Source organism: Athene noctua, chromosome 5 (assembly GCF_965140245.1).
Source record: "Athene noctua chromosome 5, bAthNoc1.hap1.1, whole genome shotgun sequence".
NCBI lineage: Eukaryota > Metazoa > Chordata > Aves > Strigiformes > Strigidae > Athene > Athene noctua.
The window spans coordinates 31,718,198-31,741,825 of NC_134041.1; the positions used below are offsets into that span (position 1 = coordinate 31,718,198).

The 23,628-nt window shown below is 36.5% G+C and overlaps 1 protein-coding gene across 2 annotated transcripts in view; it reads right to left on the minus strand.

Moving 5' to 3' along the window:
• Positions 1–244: 244 nt before the first annotated feature.
• Positions 245–23,628, minus strand: part of RALGPS2 (Ral GEF with PH domain and SH3 binding motif 2) — a 129,504-nt gene continuing 106,120 nt past the window's right edge. Inside the window, exons 18-23 of one of the 2 annotated variants that reach the window (XM_074906967.1) lie at positions 20,061–20,138; positions 18,406–18,511; positions 17,590–17,682; positions 10,114–10,219; positions 8,793–8,884; positions 245–6,546 (exon numbers count right to left, since the gene is read on the minus strand). In XM_074906967.1, the coding sequence (XP_074763068.1) occupies positions 6,517–6,546; positions 8,793–8,884; positions 10,114–10,219; positions 17,590–17,682; positions 18,406–18,511; positions 20,061–20,138 (505 nt within the window). In that variant the 3' untranslated portion in view covers positions 245–6,516. The remainder of the gene's footprint in view (positions 6,547–8,792; positions 8,885–10,113; positions 10,220–17,589; positions 17,683–18,405; positions 18,512–20,060; positions 20,139–23,628) is intronic. The other variant, XM_074906968.1, reaches the window with a different exon arrangement.

The following is a 23,628-nucleotide window of genomic DNA, read 5'->3' on the forward strand; positions in this document are numbered from 1 at the left end:
ATCTCTGAAACCAAACATAAACCTCTTCAACGAACTGCATCTTCCTGCTAGTTTTTGGATTTCTTTTGTACCATCAGACAAAAGTATATTTACATGCTACATTTCAGAGGTTCATTGAAAAAAACTACTAAAATTCTAGCTGATCTCCCCATCATTCTGAAAGATAGTCAAATTCCATGTTGCAAAACCTGGTTGCAGTATCAATGCAATTTTTTAATGAGAAATTAAAACTTCACACACAGGCCATCTTTTAAATCATTTATTTCAGTAGGAAAGATTTTTGAAACCTGTACTTCAATTAAACTAGCTTATGCAAACACACAATTTTCACACGCACACAGAGAATGAATATTAAAAAAGTTGAAGAAAAAGGCTAGAGGGCAGCCAAACTGCACATCACTCAGTGAGATCATAGTGCAATCCCTCCATCCCTATAATGCCTCCCACCAGCAGGTAATATTAAAAATGGCTTGTGTTTACTGCATGACAACCTTGATCCCCCTTCCAGTGATGGCTGGTCCTTACAGGATTATTATCAAAACATATATATGATTTCCTGGTGCTTTTCACACTTCAGTACAGTAGTATTTGAATGGATATGCTCCTGTACACAAGGAGCTAGAAGTGCCTGCAAACAAGGCACCCTAGAACCCTTTATTTCAACACTTAATCCATTTATACTGCTTTTCAGTTGCATCTGTGAGCACCTTTGGAATGCTAAGAAATACCTTCAGGAAACACATGTGAAGGCCAGAACCTACCCAAATAAAGAGAAACCAAACACACAAAGGAAATGGAATATTTAAGATGCTTTTTGTCATTCAACAGCAAGATCAGGCTTACAGGCATAACCATGCCATGATCTGCAAGAACTTGTATTTCATTACATTTCATACCCCTATTTTCTTAGCAATGTAACTTCAAGAAAACTTGCCAGCTGTGTTCTGCAACAGGCATGGCTAAGTAATTTGTCTTTTCTCCTTTGACCTAACTCTACTATTGTTTTTGAAGATTCTTAGAAAGCATAAGAATTTTCAAATTATCCTTCCCTTTCCAACATCTGAATTTATAAACACTATAGTAAAACTGCTATGTTTTTATAAGGATGTGCTCCAGGAAAACAAATATTTAATTGCTTAAGAACAACACATTCTTTCTTTCGTTTCTCCTTTCAAAGCTTATAAAGTCTTGCTACTAAAACAATCTCTAGCAGTTGTTTCAGTGAAGGGCAGTATTCTCTACATAGTGTTGGCACCAGAAATACAATACACAAAACAGAGTTTATAGGATATTAAGGAAGAATAAGATTTATCCAAGCCTTCTCTTTCCCCAAATAATTTTTTGCTGTAGCATTGATTTTACATTAACAAGAAGCTTATACGAAATAAATCTTCTCATAAGAATGCTCTTCAATGTTTAAATCAAAATGGGAGAAAGAAAAGCAAGCTCCTTTCTAATAATGTGGCCTCTTAAGTTCATGTGGTCTAGACCATGACTTGGACTACCCTTTACAATTTTTCCCCTCTACTAAATCTATTAGAGACACACCAAAATAAAAATAAATTAGTTTTGAAGAAGTCTGAGCTACTTCTGATAAAAGCTGAACAAGCCAAAGCTACCAAATACCTCTGCATTTTTCCTAAAAAAAGGCTATTCAAATATAGAAAAAAAAAATACTAAAGCAACTCAAGCCACAACTATTTTACACTGACCAAAACAACTAACTTCTGCAGAAATACAATGACTGTAAGAATGTTACCCATCGGTACATCAAGGACACAGTATGCAAGTCTGCCATTGTGGTACTCTCAACACTGAAATAAAGGAATTGGTCTTCAAGTTAATTATAAGGCACTGACAAAAAGTCCTCCTTAAATCCAAGCACTCACCCTCCTCTTGATGCATTACAAATGAGAATGATGGTTTTAAATAAAGGGTAACCCTTACAAACAAATTCAATGTCCACTCATATGTTAGAAGAATCATACAGATTCTTAACAACTTTCCCAAGACAAATCACCTTATGCACAACCCATGTTTAAAGAAAAATTTAAGAAAAAGGGCAATACTTAAATAATAACAGAACCTGTAAAACTTGTCCTTGTAGGAAGAATAAGCAATTAACTGATGTGATTTAATACCAGTCTTGGTGTTTTGATGCTTGTAACAGGCAGCATAGTACAGATGGTCATGGAAAAGATTTGAACTACTAATGCTGGTGAGTTAGAAGACCAAAAAAAAAGAATGAAGAAAGTGCTGCTGACAGAGCTAGAATAAACAGCATCCCCTGATTTATCTTGATTTGGACAAGATTTGTGACAGTTCATGAAAACCACAAGATTAATTTGCCTTTTATCAAAAGGGATCTCACCTTCTCGAGTGCCTTAGCATCACAAAAAAATGCAATTACTTCGGTCAGAAAGGAAAAAATTTCCTTTTAACATTTCTTATGTCCGATACCAAGAGAGAAGGGCTACTGTTGAAAATGTATAAATGCAAATAAAGGTGGCTGATGTGGCAAGAAAAATTAGATTAGATGAATGTACTTCTAGTGAGGAACAGATAACTAAAAATCCTGCTGTGGTTTTTTATGCTTTCTTTTACTCCCAGTATGTTTTCAAATATGCGTACTCCCATAAACACTTTTCTTGGTGAAAGTTCAAGTGCTCTACAGTTGTACTTTGAGGAGAAAAGTTAACCAGCTCATTCCCCAAAAGAGACACCAATTCCTCAAGCAGGAGGCTAAAACATCTGCTTAACTAAAGGGCTGCTCAATATGCTAGCTGCAGAGTGGACAAATAACGTCTGCCATTACAGTAGTTTCCTTTCCAGATCTTTAAGTAGGATATGATTTTCACACCAATTTAAAAGGGCTAACAGTAACAGAATTTTAAAGCTGGGTGATAAAGCTCATTCATTACTTATGAGACTAAGTATTTGTAGTTTTAATGCCTGCAACTTGCACCTAAATACTTAATGAATCATAATGGCCCGAGTAATATTTCTCTGGCATGAAATGTCTGCAAGATGAAATATGTGTCTGGGATGAACTATGTTTACTCAAATTATCAGAATATTTCAAATATAAATCTCCTTATTTGCTTTCTGAGAACACTGGAATAGAAGTCAGGCTTGAAAAACCTAGCCAAAAGCAGTACAGATTAAGTTAGAGAGACAGAAGTTAGCAGTAAGTATTCAACCACCAGTGCAATGTTACATCTTTTTAATGTACTGTACCAATTTCATGAACCAGACATTCCTTGTTATTCAACTTTTCCCCAAACTGTTAGTTTAGCTAACAAAAGTGGTTAGCAGTTAGCAGGTGATTTACATGTGAAGTCTTGCTATGAAGACCTACTCTGAATGCTTTTTGCTCATATGCCTCCAAAACAGGGAAGTCTAAGGGGCATTTTTAATTTCAAAATCAAACCCTTAAGAAATAAAGTGACAAATATTAGCTGAAGTATTTCAGCAGTTATTAACAAGATACAGAACAATACATTAAAAATAAAAACCAAAGAGAAACTGCAAACTATCTGAAGTCGTCTGGATGACAGTCTTACCTGAATACCACCAGATCGTTGCTGTCATTGTTTTCTCAGCACTGGTTTAAATTATTTAATTTTTTAAACCTCTTTTTTTAAATAAGAACATTACTATGTTCTTTACAGTGTATTTGACTTGTCGGAGTTTTTCCAGAGCTTAACTGAAGCAGCTTTCCCTCAAGGAACAAAAGCACCACCTCATTCTGAGCACCATTTATCTCAAAATATGCAACACCTTTCACTATTTCTGTGTTGCCCCTGTAGGACTACGGCTAAATAGGAGAGAAACAATAGGAAAGTACTGAACTACTCATTGTAACAAGTGCTAATAATGTTTTTCATGTTGTCATTAATTACTCCTGTTATTCTGGCTAGACATTTTAAGAAACTCCTCTCACAATATTGAATCTCTTCCATGAAAAACAGCATATCTGAGAGTTAAAAAACAAGGAAGAGTAGGAGGTCAGCAATGGAAGTTGGTAACAGCAACGATTCACTAAATGTTGATTTGTGAACGTTTTTTCCCCACCAACTTCCTACCCTAAAAACCTAACTCAAAACATCTGGGGGAAAAAAAAAAAAAAAGACACCTTCTGACCTGGCTCTGTCTTTAGCAAAGCTGTGTGATGTCAGGCTGTGGCTCCCAGCTGCATGTTTCCTTTCACTAACAGAAGAACAGATACAGTTATGCTGCAATGAACCTATAATAGCTTATTTAAAAATTCAAAACCCACAGGCTATTATCCACAATGTTTAAAAAAGAACACACTTAGTTGAGAAGAAACATACATTAAGTATTTTTAAAAATGAAAAAACAGAACTAAAGTTGTGCGAAGTCTACTATGGTAACACTGCTGACTATGAAGATGTTGTCTTAACTATACACCCAACAAGGGTAAACTTGAGAGATGTGTGAATTGCAGAGGGATTCAGCACAAGCAACCCCTTACCAAAATACATGACTTCAGGATCAGAACAGACTATTCATTCCACATCAAAACAACAAAAAGATCATGAAGGGACACAAATTCCCATGGTACTTGTGGAATTCTGACAGAAGCATCCTTCTACTGTTTTCTTTCTCCCAAGAGCCAATTCACAAGAACAATTCTTGGAAACATAAACCAGCCTATTACCCCTCACTCTATATCACCAGGTGGTTGGGGTTTTTGTGTTTTGCTTTGGATTTTTCCTGTGAGATTGGATTATCCTTCCTTTTTGCCCCCCAGAAATCAATCATTTCCGTTAGGACATTAATGTCACTCTGGAAAAAAAAAAACAAAAAGTGAATTTATAGGCTTCTACTCAGATGCAATAAACAAACCGTACATTTTCAAAATAATAACTACCAGTAGAAACCTTTATTAGATAGTCAGAGAACTCTGCCACAGACTGGTAGGTAGCTTATTTCTTTTTAAAAAGGAGTATTCACAGTGGAATCTGCAAGCGTATTTACGGACACTAAAGCACAATGTCAATGGAACAGTTAACTACTTTTTCACAGACTTCAAAGTTCTGATATCGGAGTCATATTTTGGACAATGTTCCCTTGCTTTACAAAGATCATATTTTTGACGATGAAAGAAAGACTAATCATCCAGGGAACTATATCTAGGTGACGTCAAGGAAACCCAAATAAAGCAAGAATCAAAAAGTCTTACGCATAAAACACACATATAAAGCATGGCTCCCTTTTTACAACCATAATGTTTTTCTCTGTATATAATTTTAGTGACCAAGAATTATTCCTGTCAAGGATGGAATTCTGATTGTCCCACACCTTTACTCTCCTTAGGTTATCCTACCTTCTGATAAATTAATTACTTGCCTGAAGATCAAAAGCGCTTCTGTATGTAAGGTCTGCTTTAGGCCATGTCATCAATACCACACAATGTCAACTATTCGACCAAGACAGATGCTAAAATAAATTATTGCCAAATGAGAACATGAAAGCTTGAAATTGTGCCTCTATCTTTTTAAAATGGAGATCTAAGTGATATTATGAAACACCATACACTACCAGTGGTCCCTAATTAATAATTAACAGATATCCAGAGAAGTAAAATGTCTCAATGAGCTATACCCAGGTGGTGTTTTTTTTTTTTTTTGTCATTCAGCCTCTGTATGTAGGAGAGTGACAGGTGTAGAAACAAACGGGAAGAAAACACTCAGTTCTGACCCAACAGTGCTTTCAGTTTTGTCTCTTACACACACACACACACACTGACCACCCAAAACATGTGAACTATCTTTTTAACCAGGAATTAGGTAATAACGTACCAAAAAAATTTTTGGTGTGTAAGTGCTCAGCCTTTGTGCCACTCGTAGGGAATATGGCTCCCATACAGTACTAAGGTTTGCAAGCTTACTGTTATTTTAAACTGGCAGTTGTTACATTGCTTATACTTGTAGGTCTGAGAGAAATAACATTGCTCCAGGTTAAGTGTGCCTGGGACAAGCTCCCATCAAGAACTCCTGGTGTAGTCTAAACATCTCTAGAACATGTAGTACCTCTTTTTCCCAGTTTATACATAGCTTTTGATACAACTCTTACTTGTTTTCTTAAGAATGCCTAAAAAGGTGAGTTATTTTCAAAATTAGTATAAAGTTAAAAGAAACTCAAACTAGCTACAATCTATTAACTCAAGCACAGCACCGCCAGAATTTTCACACACACTATTTGGTGTTTCATGTTGTTTTTCCTTTCACTCTTTAAGGCAGTGGTTTCCACAGGTCAGTTCAGAGAATATAACGAAGCATGGTCCATGGCAATTCATGTTGCAACTCCATTTTTAATTTGGGGGACTCTACTCCCCAACCATTAGTGGTTTTGTTCAGGGCTCCAGAGTTCAGAGATCAAGTTGACAGGCTCTGTTCTGGCACAGAATACAGCTGGCACATTTTTCATCAGGACCTCTTTCTCAATTATGAGATGGTTCAAACTGTTCTTTTTTTGTTTTGAATTAGCCTATTATTCAAAGGTCATCAAGTTGGCAGGAACCTGAAAACAAAAACATAAGTGATAGCAGGTTTTACTTTGGGTAGTAGCTACTTGCATTCCACTGTTTGACAGGCTGTCCACCTGTTTAAATGCACATCATTAACGCTAATTCTGTCTCAAAAAAAGGAGGAGGAGGAATACAACTATCATTCAGCAGTACAACTATACTTAGAGCTGTAGAAAACCCAGGTATAACCAAAGTATTAAACTGCTGCATGGTTTATAATTTTATTATATGTCCATAGATCTTAAAAATTTTGATGACATTTAAGACTTAAGTTGTCAGCAAAACAACCTTAACATGATAAATATCAGCACCAAACTACACAAGCAGAACTTTCTCACTTGAGTCCCAGCTAGAGAATTCTTGGCACACAGGTCAGTGATTGATGTAGGCCCTCTAGTATTTTTAAGACTAATTAATAAAAACAAGGCATAAACACTTGCCTGGGCTTTTCCCTTAGGACACCTGAATGCCTGCTGCAGACCACTCTCTTTCGTGAACATTAAAGCTAGTTTGCATAACATCAGTTTATATCCCCATTTTCTCCCCATCAGGAATTTGTGTGACAGCAACATTTCCTGTTTACTCAGATTATTAAAGAGCCACCACATTCCTGATGACTGTCAAAAAATACCCAGTCTGGTCAGATTTGAAGCAAGCATTTTTTGTTTTGCATTTACCATTTACCTGTAGAATCAAGAAAGACGAACTGGGCTAAAGTTCCACCATTAAAATTAAAAATAATATTTATTCAAATAGTTCTCAATATTATTCATCTGGGTAGTGGTCAATATCAAAAGCACTTTTAAACGTCCAATCTTTCTTAACTGGTCATACTGTTAACAAGAAAACTAGATCTTCCATTCTAAACAGTACCATAAGGCATCTCCTCTCCAGAGAAAGCACTGCTCAGGAGTCAAATCATGATCAAGAGAAAAAATTTACAGGCTATTTTTTTACTCATTTGGTAAACCAACCTTTATAACCTAATGTTTGTGTGAAGCACTGTTTCTTCTATGGGAACAACTATGCTGCAAGAACCCATCTAGCACAACTACACACGTCAGAAAACTGAAAATACGCAACAAATTATGGTAGCGGGTGCTTGGGCCTTTTAGTGGTAGGTTTTGTTCGTTAATCCTCCCCTCTTTCCCCCCCGCCCCCCCCTTTTAAAATCTCCTACACTTATCTTCACTTTGCTGTCATATTTTCCACAGGAGGCCCTGCCAAGATCCTTACGCATGCTGCTTTTGCACAAGTTAGGAGCTGAATGCTTTAAACAAGTGTGCATTAAACAGTATTGTTAAGCCTTATTGAATAAAAGCTGTCCTTGGAGGGCAGTTTTCAGGCTTGCCTGAAGTCACCACTTTTCTTGCAAACTCTTTGCCACTATTTGCTACTATTCTCACATTCTTCAGCCAGTAACACAATTTCCTCTCTGCACTGTCCTAAAAACTTTCATGGGAGCTTCTGCAACCCTCCTTACTCCTTAGATTTCTCTCAGAAGGAGAATTGAACAAGAAAGCACAAAAGGATGTGGAAAGGTCCTTTTGTTTCCCCTTAAAATACTTTTGCTCTGGGAACTCCATAAACAAATGTGCAAAGGAAAAGGTAGACAAAGTGGTAACTTAAAAAGGATTTTGCTGATGAAAAACAGTAAGAATTTATACGGGAACCGAACTTAATAGACGTTGGAGTGGTCTTTTCTTTTTTGATTAATGGAAAACTCTACCTTTGCTTTCAAAGTCTGTCAAAGGTACCTAGGACTAAACTATTTTTTTAATACACTTTAATGCACCTTTAATACTAACAACAGAAAACATGTATGCCCAAGATGTGACAAAATGGCACTATGGAAGAGTTATCTGGAACTGGTATTTTATGTTACAGTTTGCAGCGTTCTATATAACTGTAAAATAACCTTTTTAAAATAGACAATGACAAAAATACTGCCACGGGGACAGATCTTTTAGAGCATTCCTTCAATTTTCCCAATTCCTTTAACTTAGCCCCAAGACAGCCCTAAATCTTTCTTCATTACCACAGAAGCTCTGAGGACTTATTTGCAAAGGGACAAACAGGAAAGCTAAGGCAAATCAATTAGCATGTGAAATAGATGTACAGGCAGCTCAGAGTAAATCGTCCTTCATACAAAGCCATCAGCTACAGCCGGTCATCTTAAAGACCTGTCAATTCTGAGCTCTTAACAGCTCATACTCCTTTACAAACTTCTTGCTCTCACCTGTTGTCTGTTGCTTTGGCAGGCAGCACTCAGGTGTTTAAACCACAGCATGGCATTCGTTCTGTTTCCAGCTTGAAATTTATATGAATTTCCTAAGAGAAAGGTAGAGAAAAAGCTGATAAACACAAAACATACTATATATTTGAATCCTACCCATATTCAAATAATTCTAAATTAAAACAACATGAAAAAATTCAATAGCAGAAGGTTCATATAACTTCACACTTTGTCTGGCACAGGAGCAACTTAATTATTTGACCTAGTGTAAGAGAAGTTTCAGCTTTCCTGTCTTCCCTTCCAGCAGTCTAGATTTCAACTAACACCAGTGTCAACTAGCAAAGAACAAAAGATTTCTTGGAACCATACAACAAATATCTTTTAGTTCATTGCCATTATTGCAATTTGATTATATCACTTAATATTTTTTTAATGAAGTGCAAGATAGCACTGAAATACACTCTAGAAAGCTAAATTTGAAAATATTAGAAAATTGTTCCTAAACATACTGATGCATTTCAGACTAGTATTTTCAGTATCTGGTTGTTATACAGTGCTTGCTTGGGTTCAGAAAAGTCATGTATTACAAAAACATTTCAGGTTGCTGTTGCTGAGTTTAAGTTGACAAGCATTCATAATTTACACCACATATCAGCGGTGCTAGAACAGATGCTCAGAAATAAAACGTACTAAGAACTGAAGTAGACAAAGCAATGAATGATGCTAAGCTTCGTCATCAGAACTTCTAATGATGCTCTTTCTGCATAGTTTGAACTGCTATGCGAAAGTAACAATTTCTTCACAAATTTAAACCGAAACCAGGGCACTATGCTGGCGTAAGGGAAATCAAGGCTTCTCTGCAAAACAGTCAAGATGCCTTAGGTTTTCTTCCCCTGATAATAGCGCTACATTTGAACAGATCGTTTGGGTTTTGTTTTTCATTTGTAGAGGGGACTGGTCCAGCACCCAGTGTTAGCTGAATATTGCTTTTTTTTTTAATTGTTACTTACATTTTCACATATGTGAAAAATGCCTGTGAGTGGTCTAAACATAGTTTAAAAGAATGCAGATGAATACTTCCAATAAAAATCACAACTGGAGTTGTTAAGAGTTTGGAGAGTGCTTAGAACTTAATGAAGACTCTAAGGATTCTCCATGGACAACTGTTCCCATAGCATTTGAAAGACAAATACAACATGTTGGAGAGCATCTGAATAAGTAAAAGGTAACGTGCTTCCAGTTTCATCCAGTTGCTTACGAATACCTCAGCAAAGCAAATATTTATTCTGGGAATTGCTGCACTCTTAGTGCTAGCATTGCTCACCCTTCTCAGAATCAGTCAATAAGAAGAGATCTGGATGCTCAGGGTCATCTGCCATCATCACCATCCAGCCCACCACTGACACGTTCTTACTCGGTGTGGATTTAAACTGAAAATACAAGCAGAGATGTAAACTAAAGTAAAACAAGAAGCTTCAGCCCGACTGACTGCACTGTACAGACCAAGTATTCAAAAGGGGAGTTCTTCTCAGTGACACTGTTAAAGACACAGAACAACTTCAAAGGAAACATAACACTCCATAAAATTAAGAAAGTTTATGAATTTTATATGGAATTAGTAACAACGGAACTTGCCACGATGAATGATATTCAAAACAAATTAAAAGGAATATCAGTCTTCTAAAATGTGTCAACTGACATCTAAAACTGCACAGTATGAATACAACAGCGTTCCTCACCACATTACTGCACATATGTATGAATACTATAGTTCAAAAAGGTGCAATAAGTAATTCAAAGCTTCTCTCTCCACTGTTAACAAACAGAAGAATTAAACTTGTCTGTGCCATAATTATTTGAAGTTAAAATGCATTCGTTATTATAATAGTCTGTAATTACACATAACAAGTCCTGTGGGCTAGATAACACAACTGTGTAAATAAATATTATGACCCAATGAATGAAATGGAACCAACGAGGGCATAGATTCAATAAACATGCTCATCTATCAACAAGAAGTTTAAAACAATGGGGTTTTCCTATTAAAGATGTTACACAGACACATAACTTAGGCCTCTTCTAAAGACAATACCTGTCTGTGTTACATTAGTCCCTCTCTTGACAGCTCCTTGGTCCCACTCTCCTTTTCATTGACCTGGTCAGTATTATTTTCTGCTTCACAGGCTTCTCCTCTCAGTATCAGGCTACATGTCCATTAAATCCAACTCATTTTCAACTCATTTCACAAGTCACCTCTCATTACTTGCTCAGACAGTCCCATTCACTCCCCAATACCTAATTCATTCAGTTTCTTTCAAGTCTTTTGTTGCCAGATCTCATCTTCCCACATTTATAGGTTGAACAGACTTCTTCATCAATCCTAGCACTCTCACCCTCTGCCCAGAAGGTCCAACTCTGCTGTACGCTGGTCTTTATCAGATATGTTTTCCTCCTGTCTTGTGAAATCCCTATTCTAACCTCTTTATTAGCACAGTAATTTTGACCTCTCTTTAATTACATTATTAGAAATGATAAAGCTGAAAAACTCAGGGATGTTTTAAGTCATTCAAATGAATTTATAGTTCTAGAATACTTTTAACCCTCATACTAATACCGCATAGAAGATTTACAACATTAAGCATCAAGTGTCTTTTGTTTAGTCTTAGAAATACTGCTTTACCATTACAAATCTAGAACTCTGGTTCAGCAAAAGGAAACATTACTGCTAATAAGTTTCAGGGTATCACAAGCAAAGTAAGAGTTTATAAGAATATTCTCTATAAGGGAACATAATTACTTTATAAATAAAATTCTTCAAGTCTAAAGCCAGTGATTCTATTATAGAATTGTATTATAGATAACTGGAGACCTTGAATGTCTAGGTAAGTTTATCTGTCTGGGACTTCTGCAACAGGCTATGTTTTAAACTGAGGTTTAAAATACATTAGAACTTTAGGTGAACAAGTGTTAGACCAGTATTTTAAACAAAAATATTTTAACTGAGTTCAAAATAATTCCAAGTTCAGTCTCTCTGTATCTTACAAACTTTTGAGTGCATCATCTGTGTACTGCCCTCTAAGTTGCTATAGTTACACTTGCAGGAACCATTCCATCACAAGTTCCTACCAGTCATGTTCAGCTGACATTTATGTAACTTCAGTGGAAATATAAAAGCTTGGAAAAATGAAGGGATGCTTGTACAGATAGCTTAAGCACAAAAGTGATGATGACTGTTCTTAGGTAAGACCTGTCTGACAAGCTTCAAAATAGATGCCCTTTTTTTGATATTGCAATGCATAAAACCATTCATAAAACCTGTAGAAATGCATATTCTAAAGTTAAGTAACAATACTGCCTTTGGGAGGGGGACAGATTTGGTTACACTTCATCAGAAGACAAAGTAAATGATAAAGCTCTATTAGATAACATTTCATTACAGTGAGAGCCAGGTAACATAACTTCTTTCTAAAGAGAAACTAAAATTTCTTTGAAGATTCCAGTCAGTAATGAAAAATGTTAAGGAATTTTATCTGAAATACAGAATAAGGACAGGGAAAGGAAATAAAATAAAGATGTAGCTCATGAGTTCTTAAAAATAAAAAAAAGGAAGTATATATTCAGGACTTGCTACAGACCCACTGAAGACACTGCCTCAAAAAATAAGATGACAAAGCTTACACTTAAAAGGGACCTGAGAAATGGAAATTTCCAAGTAGCGCTACAAAGGATTAATGGGTCATTTTCACAGAGGTGAAAATTTGAGTCACAAAGCAGTTTTTAATAGGTTACAGATTGACAACGCACCTCTTGAACTGCACTCATTTCTAGTTTCATGAAAATAGCACAACTGTACTCTCCTTAGTTGTATTTCATAACAGTAGGTATACAATATGTGAAATTACCATGCAATCAAAACTGCTAGAGCTTGCTTGTTTTTTCATTTTACTCAAAACAAGTAGTTAATCCCAGTACTTCTCTGAAAAGTAAAAAGCTCCACACAAGGGAAGTGTTTCCTGCCAGCATCAATCCGTCATCACTTAAAACACATGTCAGTTTTCCATCCCTGTGCACGGCTGGATTTGTATTCCACGTTTACATAGTCCCCCAGGGCAGTTCATTCTCCACTGATGCACAGAGCCTTGCTAACAGCAAGTCTGCTTTGTTAACATGAAGGGAATGAAAGCTTCATTGTAATTTAATGTTCCTGGTTCCTCTTTCCTTTTTTTATACAGGCCACTGGAATGACACTTATTATACACATCAAGAACTACACAGCTCTGGTGCTAGGCTTCACATAACTAAATTTTTTGGTGGTTGTTGTTCTGAGCTCAAAGGCGTTTATACATAAATCTTTGAATCAAAAACTCTGAATTAATCTATGAACAGACTTTTCACTCCAACCTTTTGGCAACTACAAATCTCCTCCTCCTCATCATCTCCTGTTGAGATTTTACAGCTTTCTAATACTCAAATCATTTTCTCAGTGACTGAACACACTTCCTAGAATGACAGCGTTCTTTATCAGGGTGTTTCAGTGAAAGTGCCTGCACAACAACTACCAAGTTTTCTAGAATGCCAGTAAAAGGGTCTAATTCTGAATATAACATGCAGTGGAAGGCTTGGAATGAACAAGGGTTTATGCCTGAGCATGAAGCTTCAAAAAGTCTGCTGCTTTTCCAAGTACCTATAAATACAGAAAAATCTCTCATGAATGCTATGTTGTCGCAAAAATTGGTAAGATTCTTCCAGACCAATCACTATAAACAGTTGTTTTATGGGTGCATTCACATTTCAGGGTGAATGCTTTCTTTAAGATGAATTTTAAGTTGGCAATTTTTACTATTGTGTTTTTCTGAAGGTGTGCAAGTGCTAATTTTATCACATGTTTGTGGGTACCATTTCAGCATACGAGATAAAACCTTAAGCATTCTACACACATTCCTCTCAGATTCTCCTGTACCGCATCTCTCGGCTCTGAAGTTCACGTGCTCACTACAGACGTAGTAACATTTTCTGTTACTGTCGTAGTAACTGAAACCTGTTCACTATTTAAAACATAAAGCTCATTATATTTAGTAGTCTTTCTTAGTAGATGCAGCACAAGAAAGTCTGTCATATCCAGGTATCTACAGCATCCTCTTCCTCTGGACTAGATTCACATCTACAATACACACTATACTGGATGCCCTCCTTTGACCACAGCCATGAGAAGAAAAGCGAGCTTGCTAGTGTCTAAAAGGGAGGAGATATCTTGCCCTTTTTGCTGGATTACATTAGGATTTTTATGAGGTAATTTTCCAAAGAGGTTGGCTATTATAAGCCTGGAAGCGCTCTGAGCGTCGGCACATTCCAAGTCCTCAGTCTCAGCTGCCTGAAGCAAGAGCAGCAGCAGAACGGTCAAAAGCATGCCTGTAATCAAGACACAGTTACCATGAGAGCTCTAGCCAGGAAACTTTATATAGCAGACTGACTTTTTTTGTTGCAAGCATGCCTTTCCATGTCACAGAGGCCTTGAGAAAGGAAGCTGAAAAGACAGATGTTTGCATGGCTCCAGAAGATGCTTAGAATATTTTACCTAGGCAAATCTCAAATGTATCAATCTTTGAAAAAGAAACCTGTCTCAAAAGGAGATAGCATCAATGTTTTAATCCATTTAATCTGGACAGTAACAAAACAAACCTAGATCTAGCCTCAAATCTCTTAATTTTGCAGAATGGACCTCTTTGGAATATCACTGGACAGTATTTGTACAGTGAACGTATACTCATGTGCTAGCTATCTACAGATAGCTGACCGCCTACAGTTTACTCTCTTAACTTTCTTTCTGAAAATGTAACCAACTGGGAATTGAAGCATGACACTTTATAAGCCATCTTCACAGACTCCAGAACAAAAGCTGAGGCTTTATGTAACACTGTAGGGAAACGGATGGAAACCTAAGCCATCAATAGCTAGGCTAAAAGTACAACACAGGTAGACTAGCTGAACAAAGTTAGTGACCACCTATTACCAAGCTGTTTAATAAACTGGAGCCTCTTGGCCTGTTACCCAAGCCTCTGTCTCCCACAGCAGTTACTAGGTTATTTTCCATCTTAATTTCAGCATAAAGAGTATACTCTGCATTATAATAATCTTCGCAGCAGAAGTATGTGTGCATTCACTGGGAACTATTTGTTTAAATAGAAGACAATCCAAACTGTAGCTTATAGGCATTATATTATTTTAGCCATAACTGTACCTGGGAAACCACATCGGAGACCTGAGCTTCATAAGATGCTTTGTATTCACAAACAAATCAAAATATGTTCGCTGCCCTAAAAAGCTAAAAGCAAGGCATCATCTGTGTACTGACAAACCCAAGGTTGCATTGGATAGTTCAGTCCAATTTCATAGAGCCAACTGATAAACAAAAAAAATCTGCTCTAGCAGTCACTGCCTTTTACTACCACTCCTCCATTTCCCTCTCCTGGGAACTGCGTTGCTCAAACTCCACTCAGTAATTTGCAAGCCACAGTGCTGGCAGGCTTCTGATGATGATGGGTAATCCTGCCAGCATTATGAACTTGAATGTCTCCTAGTCTCTATCTGCAAACTTTCTTACTGGCCCCTTGGCACATTCGTGGACAAATAAAACACAAGAACATAAGGATGACAGAAGATTTCAGTTTCGTAGGCACTAGTATCTGTTCACTAGTAGTTTAGTTGTTGTAGGTATCACAACACATCAGTGACTTGGAATATTAAAAATCAATTCAATAGGTTCAGAAAATAATTTTTGAAAGAGCATTCTTAATGGATATAACTGCATTTCAAGACAAAGGTAAAGCTTTTTGCAGTAACAGAGACTCGAGAGGACCAGATACCAGACTTGAATGTTTACATTTGTTACCTTTTTACTTCATTTACTTTTCCTAAAGAAAGGGCAAGACCATTTCAATGATTAAAGCTGTTATTCTGAAGGAAATGTATAACAAATGGACTACATAAACATTCAATAAACTTAATTTCCAAACAACAAAATTACCAGCTATGCAATTTTTCCAAGTTCTCTAAACCCATATGTTATTTAGATTGTTTTAAAGTATTTTTTACAATACTGAAAAAGCTACTGATTGTCAAAGTTTGAATGATGGAAGACTTTACCATATTTGTACCTATTCAGACAGTGGACAAGAGAGACTTACGAATGAATAGTCTATTCTTAAAAGAAAACAAAATGCAATTTTGGCATAAAGCCTGAAGGCATCAGTAACAGGAGCATAAAGTCGACATTACAAAAAATTGCTTTTCTGTTTCTCAATGATTCCAGAAAAAACAAGCAACTGTTAGTCACATAACACCAGTACAAGTTCACTCTTGCTTCTTTCTTTTGCTTTAATACTTTGCATTTCTGCTCATAACTGTTTACAAGTCTGTTCTTTCCAACTACCTCTACTTTTAATGAGACAGACTCCTTCCATAACATTTTCAGTGATACTGGAGGCAAATGCATCCAAACACGTACACTTCTCTAAAGACACCCAGGAGACAGGATGCCTGGCCAAAAGGCCTTTGGTATGGGCTAGTATTGTCCTACCTGGCAAGACAAACAGTGTAGGATGTGTTTTGGTTTCACCTAAGCAATCAAAGCTAGTAGGGGTGGGGCAGATGGATGACAAAGGAAAGATGCAAATATTTCTACAAATAATTAGCTATTATTAAACTACTTTGAGTATCAGAATACTGTTTCCTAATGAACTGCTTTCAATAAAAGTGGCAAATACTCTTTTTTTTTTTTGTAGATTAAGACAATATTACACACCAACTTTCCACACAGAAAATTCCAGTATCCAGGAGCATCCCATTCAGAAATCTTATGCTTCAAATCTCTACCCTCTGAACATAAAAATTTTGTAAGAAAATAGCATTTTTTTAACCAAAAAGAAATAAGATAGTCCCCTTACAGGGATTCTAGAAGCACATCTCAGTTTGGTCAATTACATAAGCTTTATGCAAAGCAAATGTTTTCCAGTGACAGCTGTCATAAATTAAAATAGAACACTGGCCAAGGCAACTATAAGTAATGGTTCTGAGTAGCAAATGACCTCAAAAAAAGATCCAAGTATCTTAAATCTTACCCATTTTCTTAACAGAATCTCTGGCAGCACCTCTTCCATTATAATTAACCAGTGAAAACAGGAACTATGGACATCATAACATCCCTGGAACATCTACAGAAAATCCTTTTACTGCTTCCCCACATAAGCAAAGTATTTTTAGCTCCTTTCAAATAAAGTTGCAGCTAATAAAAGGAAAGCCAGCATCACGAGATATGCTAGCGCTCTGCTTAACACATGAAATGTTTTGTACTCTGTTGTATTTAGCGGGATTAAAAAGAGAGGAGTCTAATTTTACCACATATACGAAATCTGTACATGTAATGTGGTGACTTTTCAGTCTTTTCACATCAATGCTTGTTTGGATTTCAAGTAGCAACAAACTATTGCAAGCCTCAGAGATCATCAAAAGATATGACTTCTACCTTAGAAAAGCAGACAAACCCAATGACATAGTTCCCTTCCTTACAGACCAACAAATTCAAAGAGACCCATGGCATATGTAAAGCAGATGTTCTTGGTGTAGTGTATGAACGTGCATGATATTTCCATTAGGGCATATCCCTATGAGGTGACTGACTGACTGGAAGACAGGATAATGCTGACTAGAAATCATGCAAATCCTGAACTATTCTCAGTGTTTACATCAGGAAATCACATTTTAATTTTGGCAGATGAGACTGGAATATGCCTGGTTTGCATACATGTTTTCTCTCCGTAGCCTTCAGAGATTTTGCAGCGTAGTAAAAGAGTTGGGTTCCACACAGTGCTACCCAGTATTTCGTCCAAGATGCTACCTAAAGAGACAAGACAAAAACCAAAAAGGGCAATGGATAAATGTTTCATAATATCAAGCCTTAAAATAACAGGCATCATCCTGCAAAAAAGTGACAGCACTAACAGCCCAGCCAAACCATCAGCCATGTTTCCAAAGATGGTGTTTCTAGTTATTTGTGTGAGCCTATGAATGCATTAAAAATCTAGAAAGTGGAAAGAATATGTTCCTTTCCTCACTAATCTGAGAAAATTTTTCTGCATGTTACTCTATACTTTCTGCAACCCTTGTTGAACACTTTGCTGAGGTAAGAGTACATTTGTCCCTTTTACATTTTATGTACTGTCATAAGGTATCTCCCATTGTCATGAATATGTATTTTGATTTATAATTCATCACCAAGCATTGCAAATGATAAGGGTTATTACTTATTGATAAATTCATAGGATTCACTTACTGTTCTTAACATTCAGAAAGACAAAACATGTTCCTCTCTTTTAAAGTTATCAGTAATTGTAAGAAATTTTGTGTAGCATTGCACTTCTCTTCTACTCTTTAGATTATGGGTATAGCCTAATATACCGCATAAATCCACCAAACAGAAGAATGCAAACTCGAGCAGTGACCCTAAGCCTTACTCAGCCAGGCAGAGGTGGTCTTGGACACCTGAATTAGTTGCACAATGCCATTTTACTGTATTTATAACCGGGCAAAGGAAGATGAGAAAATGAATTAAAAATCTTACTGTAGGTTTTTTGCCTTCTTTCAACAAAGTCTTCCTCCTGAGAACACCTTGAATAGTAACTGCTCCTGGATACAAATGAACAGCCAAATCTTCAGATTCTAGTGAGCTGAAAGGAGCATGTGAAGATTTGCGTGAAAAAGTATTTTTCCTAAAGTAGTTTTCCAATCATTACCACAAACTAATGCAAACATCTGTATTTTAATTTAGAAATGTCAACTTTTTATTTATTGGACTTTGATGTGGAAAAAGACTTTGGCTGTTACAAGGAATTGCTGTTGTGGAATTTACACTCACAAGCAAAAGTGATCAGAAAAATTAATTAGCCAAGCAGGTAATCCTTAATTAAAAGAATTAAAAGACACAACCGAAATACAAGAACAATTAATTTTAAAAACGAAACAGTTGAAGTACATTCATACAGTTGCTGTATGTGTTAAAACCTGTCCTTCAGCCCTTGCAAGAAAGATTTGAGTATTTTTTGGTTAGAAACACTAGAATCATCACCACATCAAAAACAAAGCATACTCAAACATGCACAATTTTTAAAATATCTGAAAGCAAGAAGAGTGGGCAGGAGCAGCAATAAAGAATAGAAACCCAAACCACAGCTTTAAGGTGTTTTAATGCATCTGGTGCTTTATTAATCATCTATCCTATGTGGGACCTAAGAGCAATGGGCCAAAACAAATGCCAGGTACAGCACTGTGAATAGAAAAAAAACCCTCAGCTTTATTAAAATTACAAAGCTGCCTGGCTTACAAAACACAAAAAAAATTGGAAAAAAATTACAACCGAAATCATTTCAGTAAATGTCAATCAACGCATATAACTAAATTGCCAAGAAATTGAACAGCGCCTAAAACTTGTTTTGAAGTAAGCCAGGATTTGCTGTTTCATCCATCCTAACGTTCATGAAGATTCAAAGTAAATTGGAAATCTGACAAGTATTTTCATTGCAGCACCTACTGAGAATGATGATATGGAGACAATTTTGGACATTGATAGATGTGAACATGAATTTAATTTAGGGAGACAATGATTACTTCTTAACATGAAAAAAGTTTCATAGTTAATGGCCATCTCTTTCCCAACTACAGTGCCACAGAGCTGGAGACAGCATTTATGTTTTAATTAATGAGAATAATCAGATATATTACTCTGTCAGCTTGCAATAATACTATATTATACTAAATTTGGGGCAATTTTAATGCATTACTCATTTTAGCCACATATCTGCTTTCAAGGGACAGGGAAAAAGAAATTCAATACAGAACTGCCAACAAAGAAAATATCTTGAATGCCACCCATCAGCATAAGAAGCAGCTTTGTTGTCCACAAGAGAACTACCAACACTGCTACAGAGTGGCAGGCAGTTAAAAAGCTACCTCTGGTAAAACATCTTTAAGCCTTGATATGAAGATCCAATGGTTCAGAATTTGGATTTGCAGACCAGAATGAACAAAAACCCTTATGGTGATACAGATTAAGTCACAGGAAAGGAAAGCTTTAAGTCTGAAGAAAAAGGTCTCTACCTTTATTTTGACATGTAAGTTAGGAAGATAACATCAGAAAACACCCACTTAATTATTAAACCAAACCAAATCACCAACACCAGAGGGAAAGTTTGACACCTCTGCGTGCAGTGGGGATTGTACCTGCTGGCCTTCATGTGGCCTCGATAGCCATTTCGTGACACTCTTGTCCCCGGACCGAGAGAATGGTACAACCTGTTCCTGTTGGATTCCATTATAAATTGTACGTATTACATATACTTTTATTCACACAAACAGCATGACTGCTAAAACAGTATTTTTTTTTGTGTGCATATCGCAAAGCCACTTCTTCCACGTAAAAGCAGGATAATTTCAGTTAGAAAAATGCATGCAGGGGTAGATACCATGGTTTTTTATTTTATCAAATGTTCTCTTTGTCAGAACTCATAATACTGAAGTGTTTTATTGGCACTGAACAATAATACATTTTGAGAGCAAAGTCTGAATTTAGTTCTTAGAGATTAAATGAACGTAAAGAAACATATTAATAAAAATTGTCTTTAAATTCTGATTGCGGTTACTACCAAAAAATAGTTTCAACTTCTATGAGTATGCACACACACAAGCTGTTGGACTATCAAAATATGCCTGACGCTGTTTAAAATACTGTTGTATAAACTCACACTGTAATAAGCTAAGCAATATTTCAATTCTCCAGTTCATATAAACTTTACCTACAAGCTTCATGTTTTAGAGTCTTTAACCTGGTCTATATTGTTATCTCTAGCCAGGACTTGTGTTGTAGACCTGCCTTCTGAACAACGCTTTGCTTCACTGAACCTTGTTTTTCTGGATCAGACCCCTCAGCCCACTGAATTCCATTTAAGTCAACACAAGCATAGGCACTTTGTCCTCACCTCCTATTTTTTTATCTGTTTTTCTAGTTGCTTGTAGTATGCTGAAAGATTGAAAATCAGCTCCAATTCTGCAGAAGCAGACAGTTAAGTACAAACCTATTACAATTTATAGGCAAAATCTCCTACAATCTGTCACCTATAAGAGGAGCTTTGCATTAGCTGGAAAGCTGCAGTATTTCTCAGAATGGGAAACCTAAGCAAGCAGCACTGTCATGTTTCACTCAGTATAGAGCAGGCAAACAGGCTTAAAGAAGAGATACAGTAAAGGTCAGCAGCATTAAAGAAGAAAAATGTTTGGGGTTTTTTTTTGCCGTTTTGTTTTTTTAAACCAGCTCAAACTATTGCTTTTGCTGCAAGAAGAATTATCAAATAGACTAATGAATTATCATCTAATCTATCCTAGAATTTGCTTTTCAACATAACTGGTATCTTTGAATTTATGAATGAGTTTTTCAAAAAATATATTCAAGATATAGACAAATAAAATCTTAATATGAAGGAAAGAAAACTGTAATACGAGCTGTATATTTGTATGCACATGTATTTTGCATGCAAATTAAATACGTTTTCTTATCTTTAAGCTTGTTTTTTTGCATAACAAGGAGGCTATCACTCTTGGGATTCGAGCTGTTTCAGGGAAATCTATTCAGAGACACTCAGGATGACAACCTGTGAGACTGAAGAGCCACTTAGTATACTGCCCTTAACATGATATAACTGTCAGGACTTGGAATTACAGTCCTTCAAGTAATTTTGATTAGCTGTAAAGGACATCCCAACACTGAAAGCTCTTTCTCAAGTTTCCAACTAAGTTTCTGTTGCACTTGAAAACTAGCGACTCTAGTTCTCATGCCTTCTGCATTTCCCAGTTACAAACAACAGGAGGGCCCAGAAACACCAGAATATTTGTTACTATTCCTTCGGTTATCTGGGGAATCTGTGTGTGGAGTATCCCTTTTCTTCCTGTTAGGCATATTAGGCAGATCTAAGCCCTCCCAGCCAAAGATTTTGTTCCTAAATCACCGGGAAATTCCCACTTGCACTGCATAGGAAGCAGTCATTAATAACACTGGATGTATCCCAGTTTTGCCAGTAGCTGTTCATTCCAGACAACTAATGCTCCTCTCTCATTTAAAGACTCTTACAAGAACGCAAACCCACTGTACAGATCAAAACTAGAGAAACTCCTCCAGTTATCTGTAATTTTGACATCTGCATGTCAGTGCAATACCTATTAAATACCAAAACATGCTTCATCATCTTATAAACCAAGGAACAGACACAAGGTTGCTGTGTATCTCTAGACATTTCACACATGATATTGTGAACATCTGCAAGGAACCCAATCCCTCTCCCTAGAAGCAGCCAAGAGCACTCACCCTGAAAAACAGACAACTTCAGAGTTCTCAAAAGCACTCTCAGGAGAAAAGAAAGTACTGAAGGCAAGTGGAATTTGGAGGAGGAGGAGTCTTCTGACATAATTGTTTGACATGGAGCAAACCTTTTAAATGGGGGGAGTCTGGACCAGCCAGTTCTCATTAGGACAAGGATGAAAAACTGCTTTGTCTCAGAAGGCCACACAGCAATTCTGGAGTGTTACCACGAGCTTAAGCCTGAGGCTTACTAAAACTTTTCAGTTTATGTTACTTGAGGTAAAAGCACTCAGTTCACCATTTTGTCTAAGGCTTTTCCATATAACTTTTTTTGCTTTGAGAATAACCTGAACTCATTAATTCTGTAAGGCAGCAAGGCAGGAAAAATCAAGAAAACCTGAATGTTACAGGTTGCATCAATGCATCACTGAGCACATAAAAGTTAAGAGATTTTCTTGCTGTTCTCATGTGGAATGTTCTTATTGCTTACATAATGGAATCGTAAGGCATTTCATCATGTATGTAATGGTATTTATAGCATGAAATATCAAGAGTTCACCTTTGGCACAGAGAGATTTTCAAAGATTTCTTCCTAAAAGTAACACAGAAGTTCAACTGCTTCAATGAATTCAAGCAGAATATAAGGTTTGTGGTAACAGTTCACGACAATAAAGATAAAGTTCTTTGACAAAAATTGCTACAAAACACATCTTCAAAGCATCCATGGCAACTCTGAAGCTGATGAATTACCTGAAATTGAGTTAGATAAACGATCTACACACTGTATTGTGCATCTTACTCAGCTGTGGAAAGATGAAATTTCCACCTTTTACTATATTAAACTACAGCTGTTTGGCTTTTTCCATATTCTCAAATACAACATGGGAAAGGATTGAAGCAGTCAATGTCACCTGAGAATTTGCAGGTATTGGAAAAGGAACAAGAAGTGAATTCTGGACCACAAAATCAGACATTAGCAAGGGGAATTTCTATGTTTCCCCATGTAACAGAAGGGCAAGTAACAATGAAGTGAAGATGAGAGAGACAAAATAGGTGACAATATCAATGACAAGAACAAAGGGACTAAGAACAGATGAAGTATCTCAGGGAAGGTGAAAATGAAAAAATATAGTTCACATGAACAGCATACACAGGATATACAAACATAGAAACCTGAAAAATATCTGGGGTTTAATAGTATTCTGGTTGAGCTGTTTAGAAGAACGTGTGCAATGAGTAAGCACCCAATTAGACAAAAGCCCTATTAACTGTGAGCAGAAAGTACTTCTCTGCTGCTTTAACAGATCTGGTGAACTTACTACAGTTTATTAATATTCTTATGTACGGAAGATCTCTAGATCACTAAAATAAAGCATCACTTTCAGGACTGATTGAGAGACTGTAAGTAGCAATGTCTGAATAGAGAAGTGCAGGTTTTGA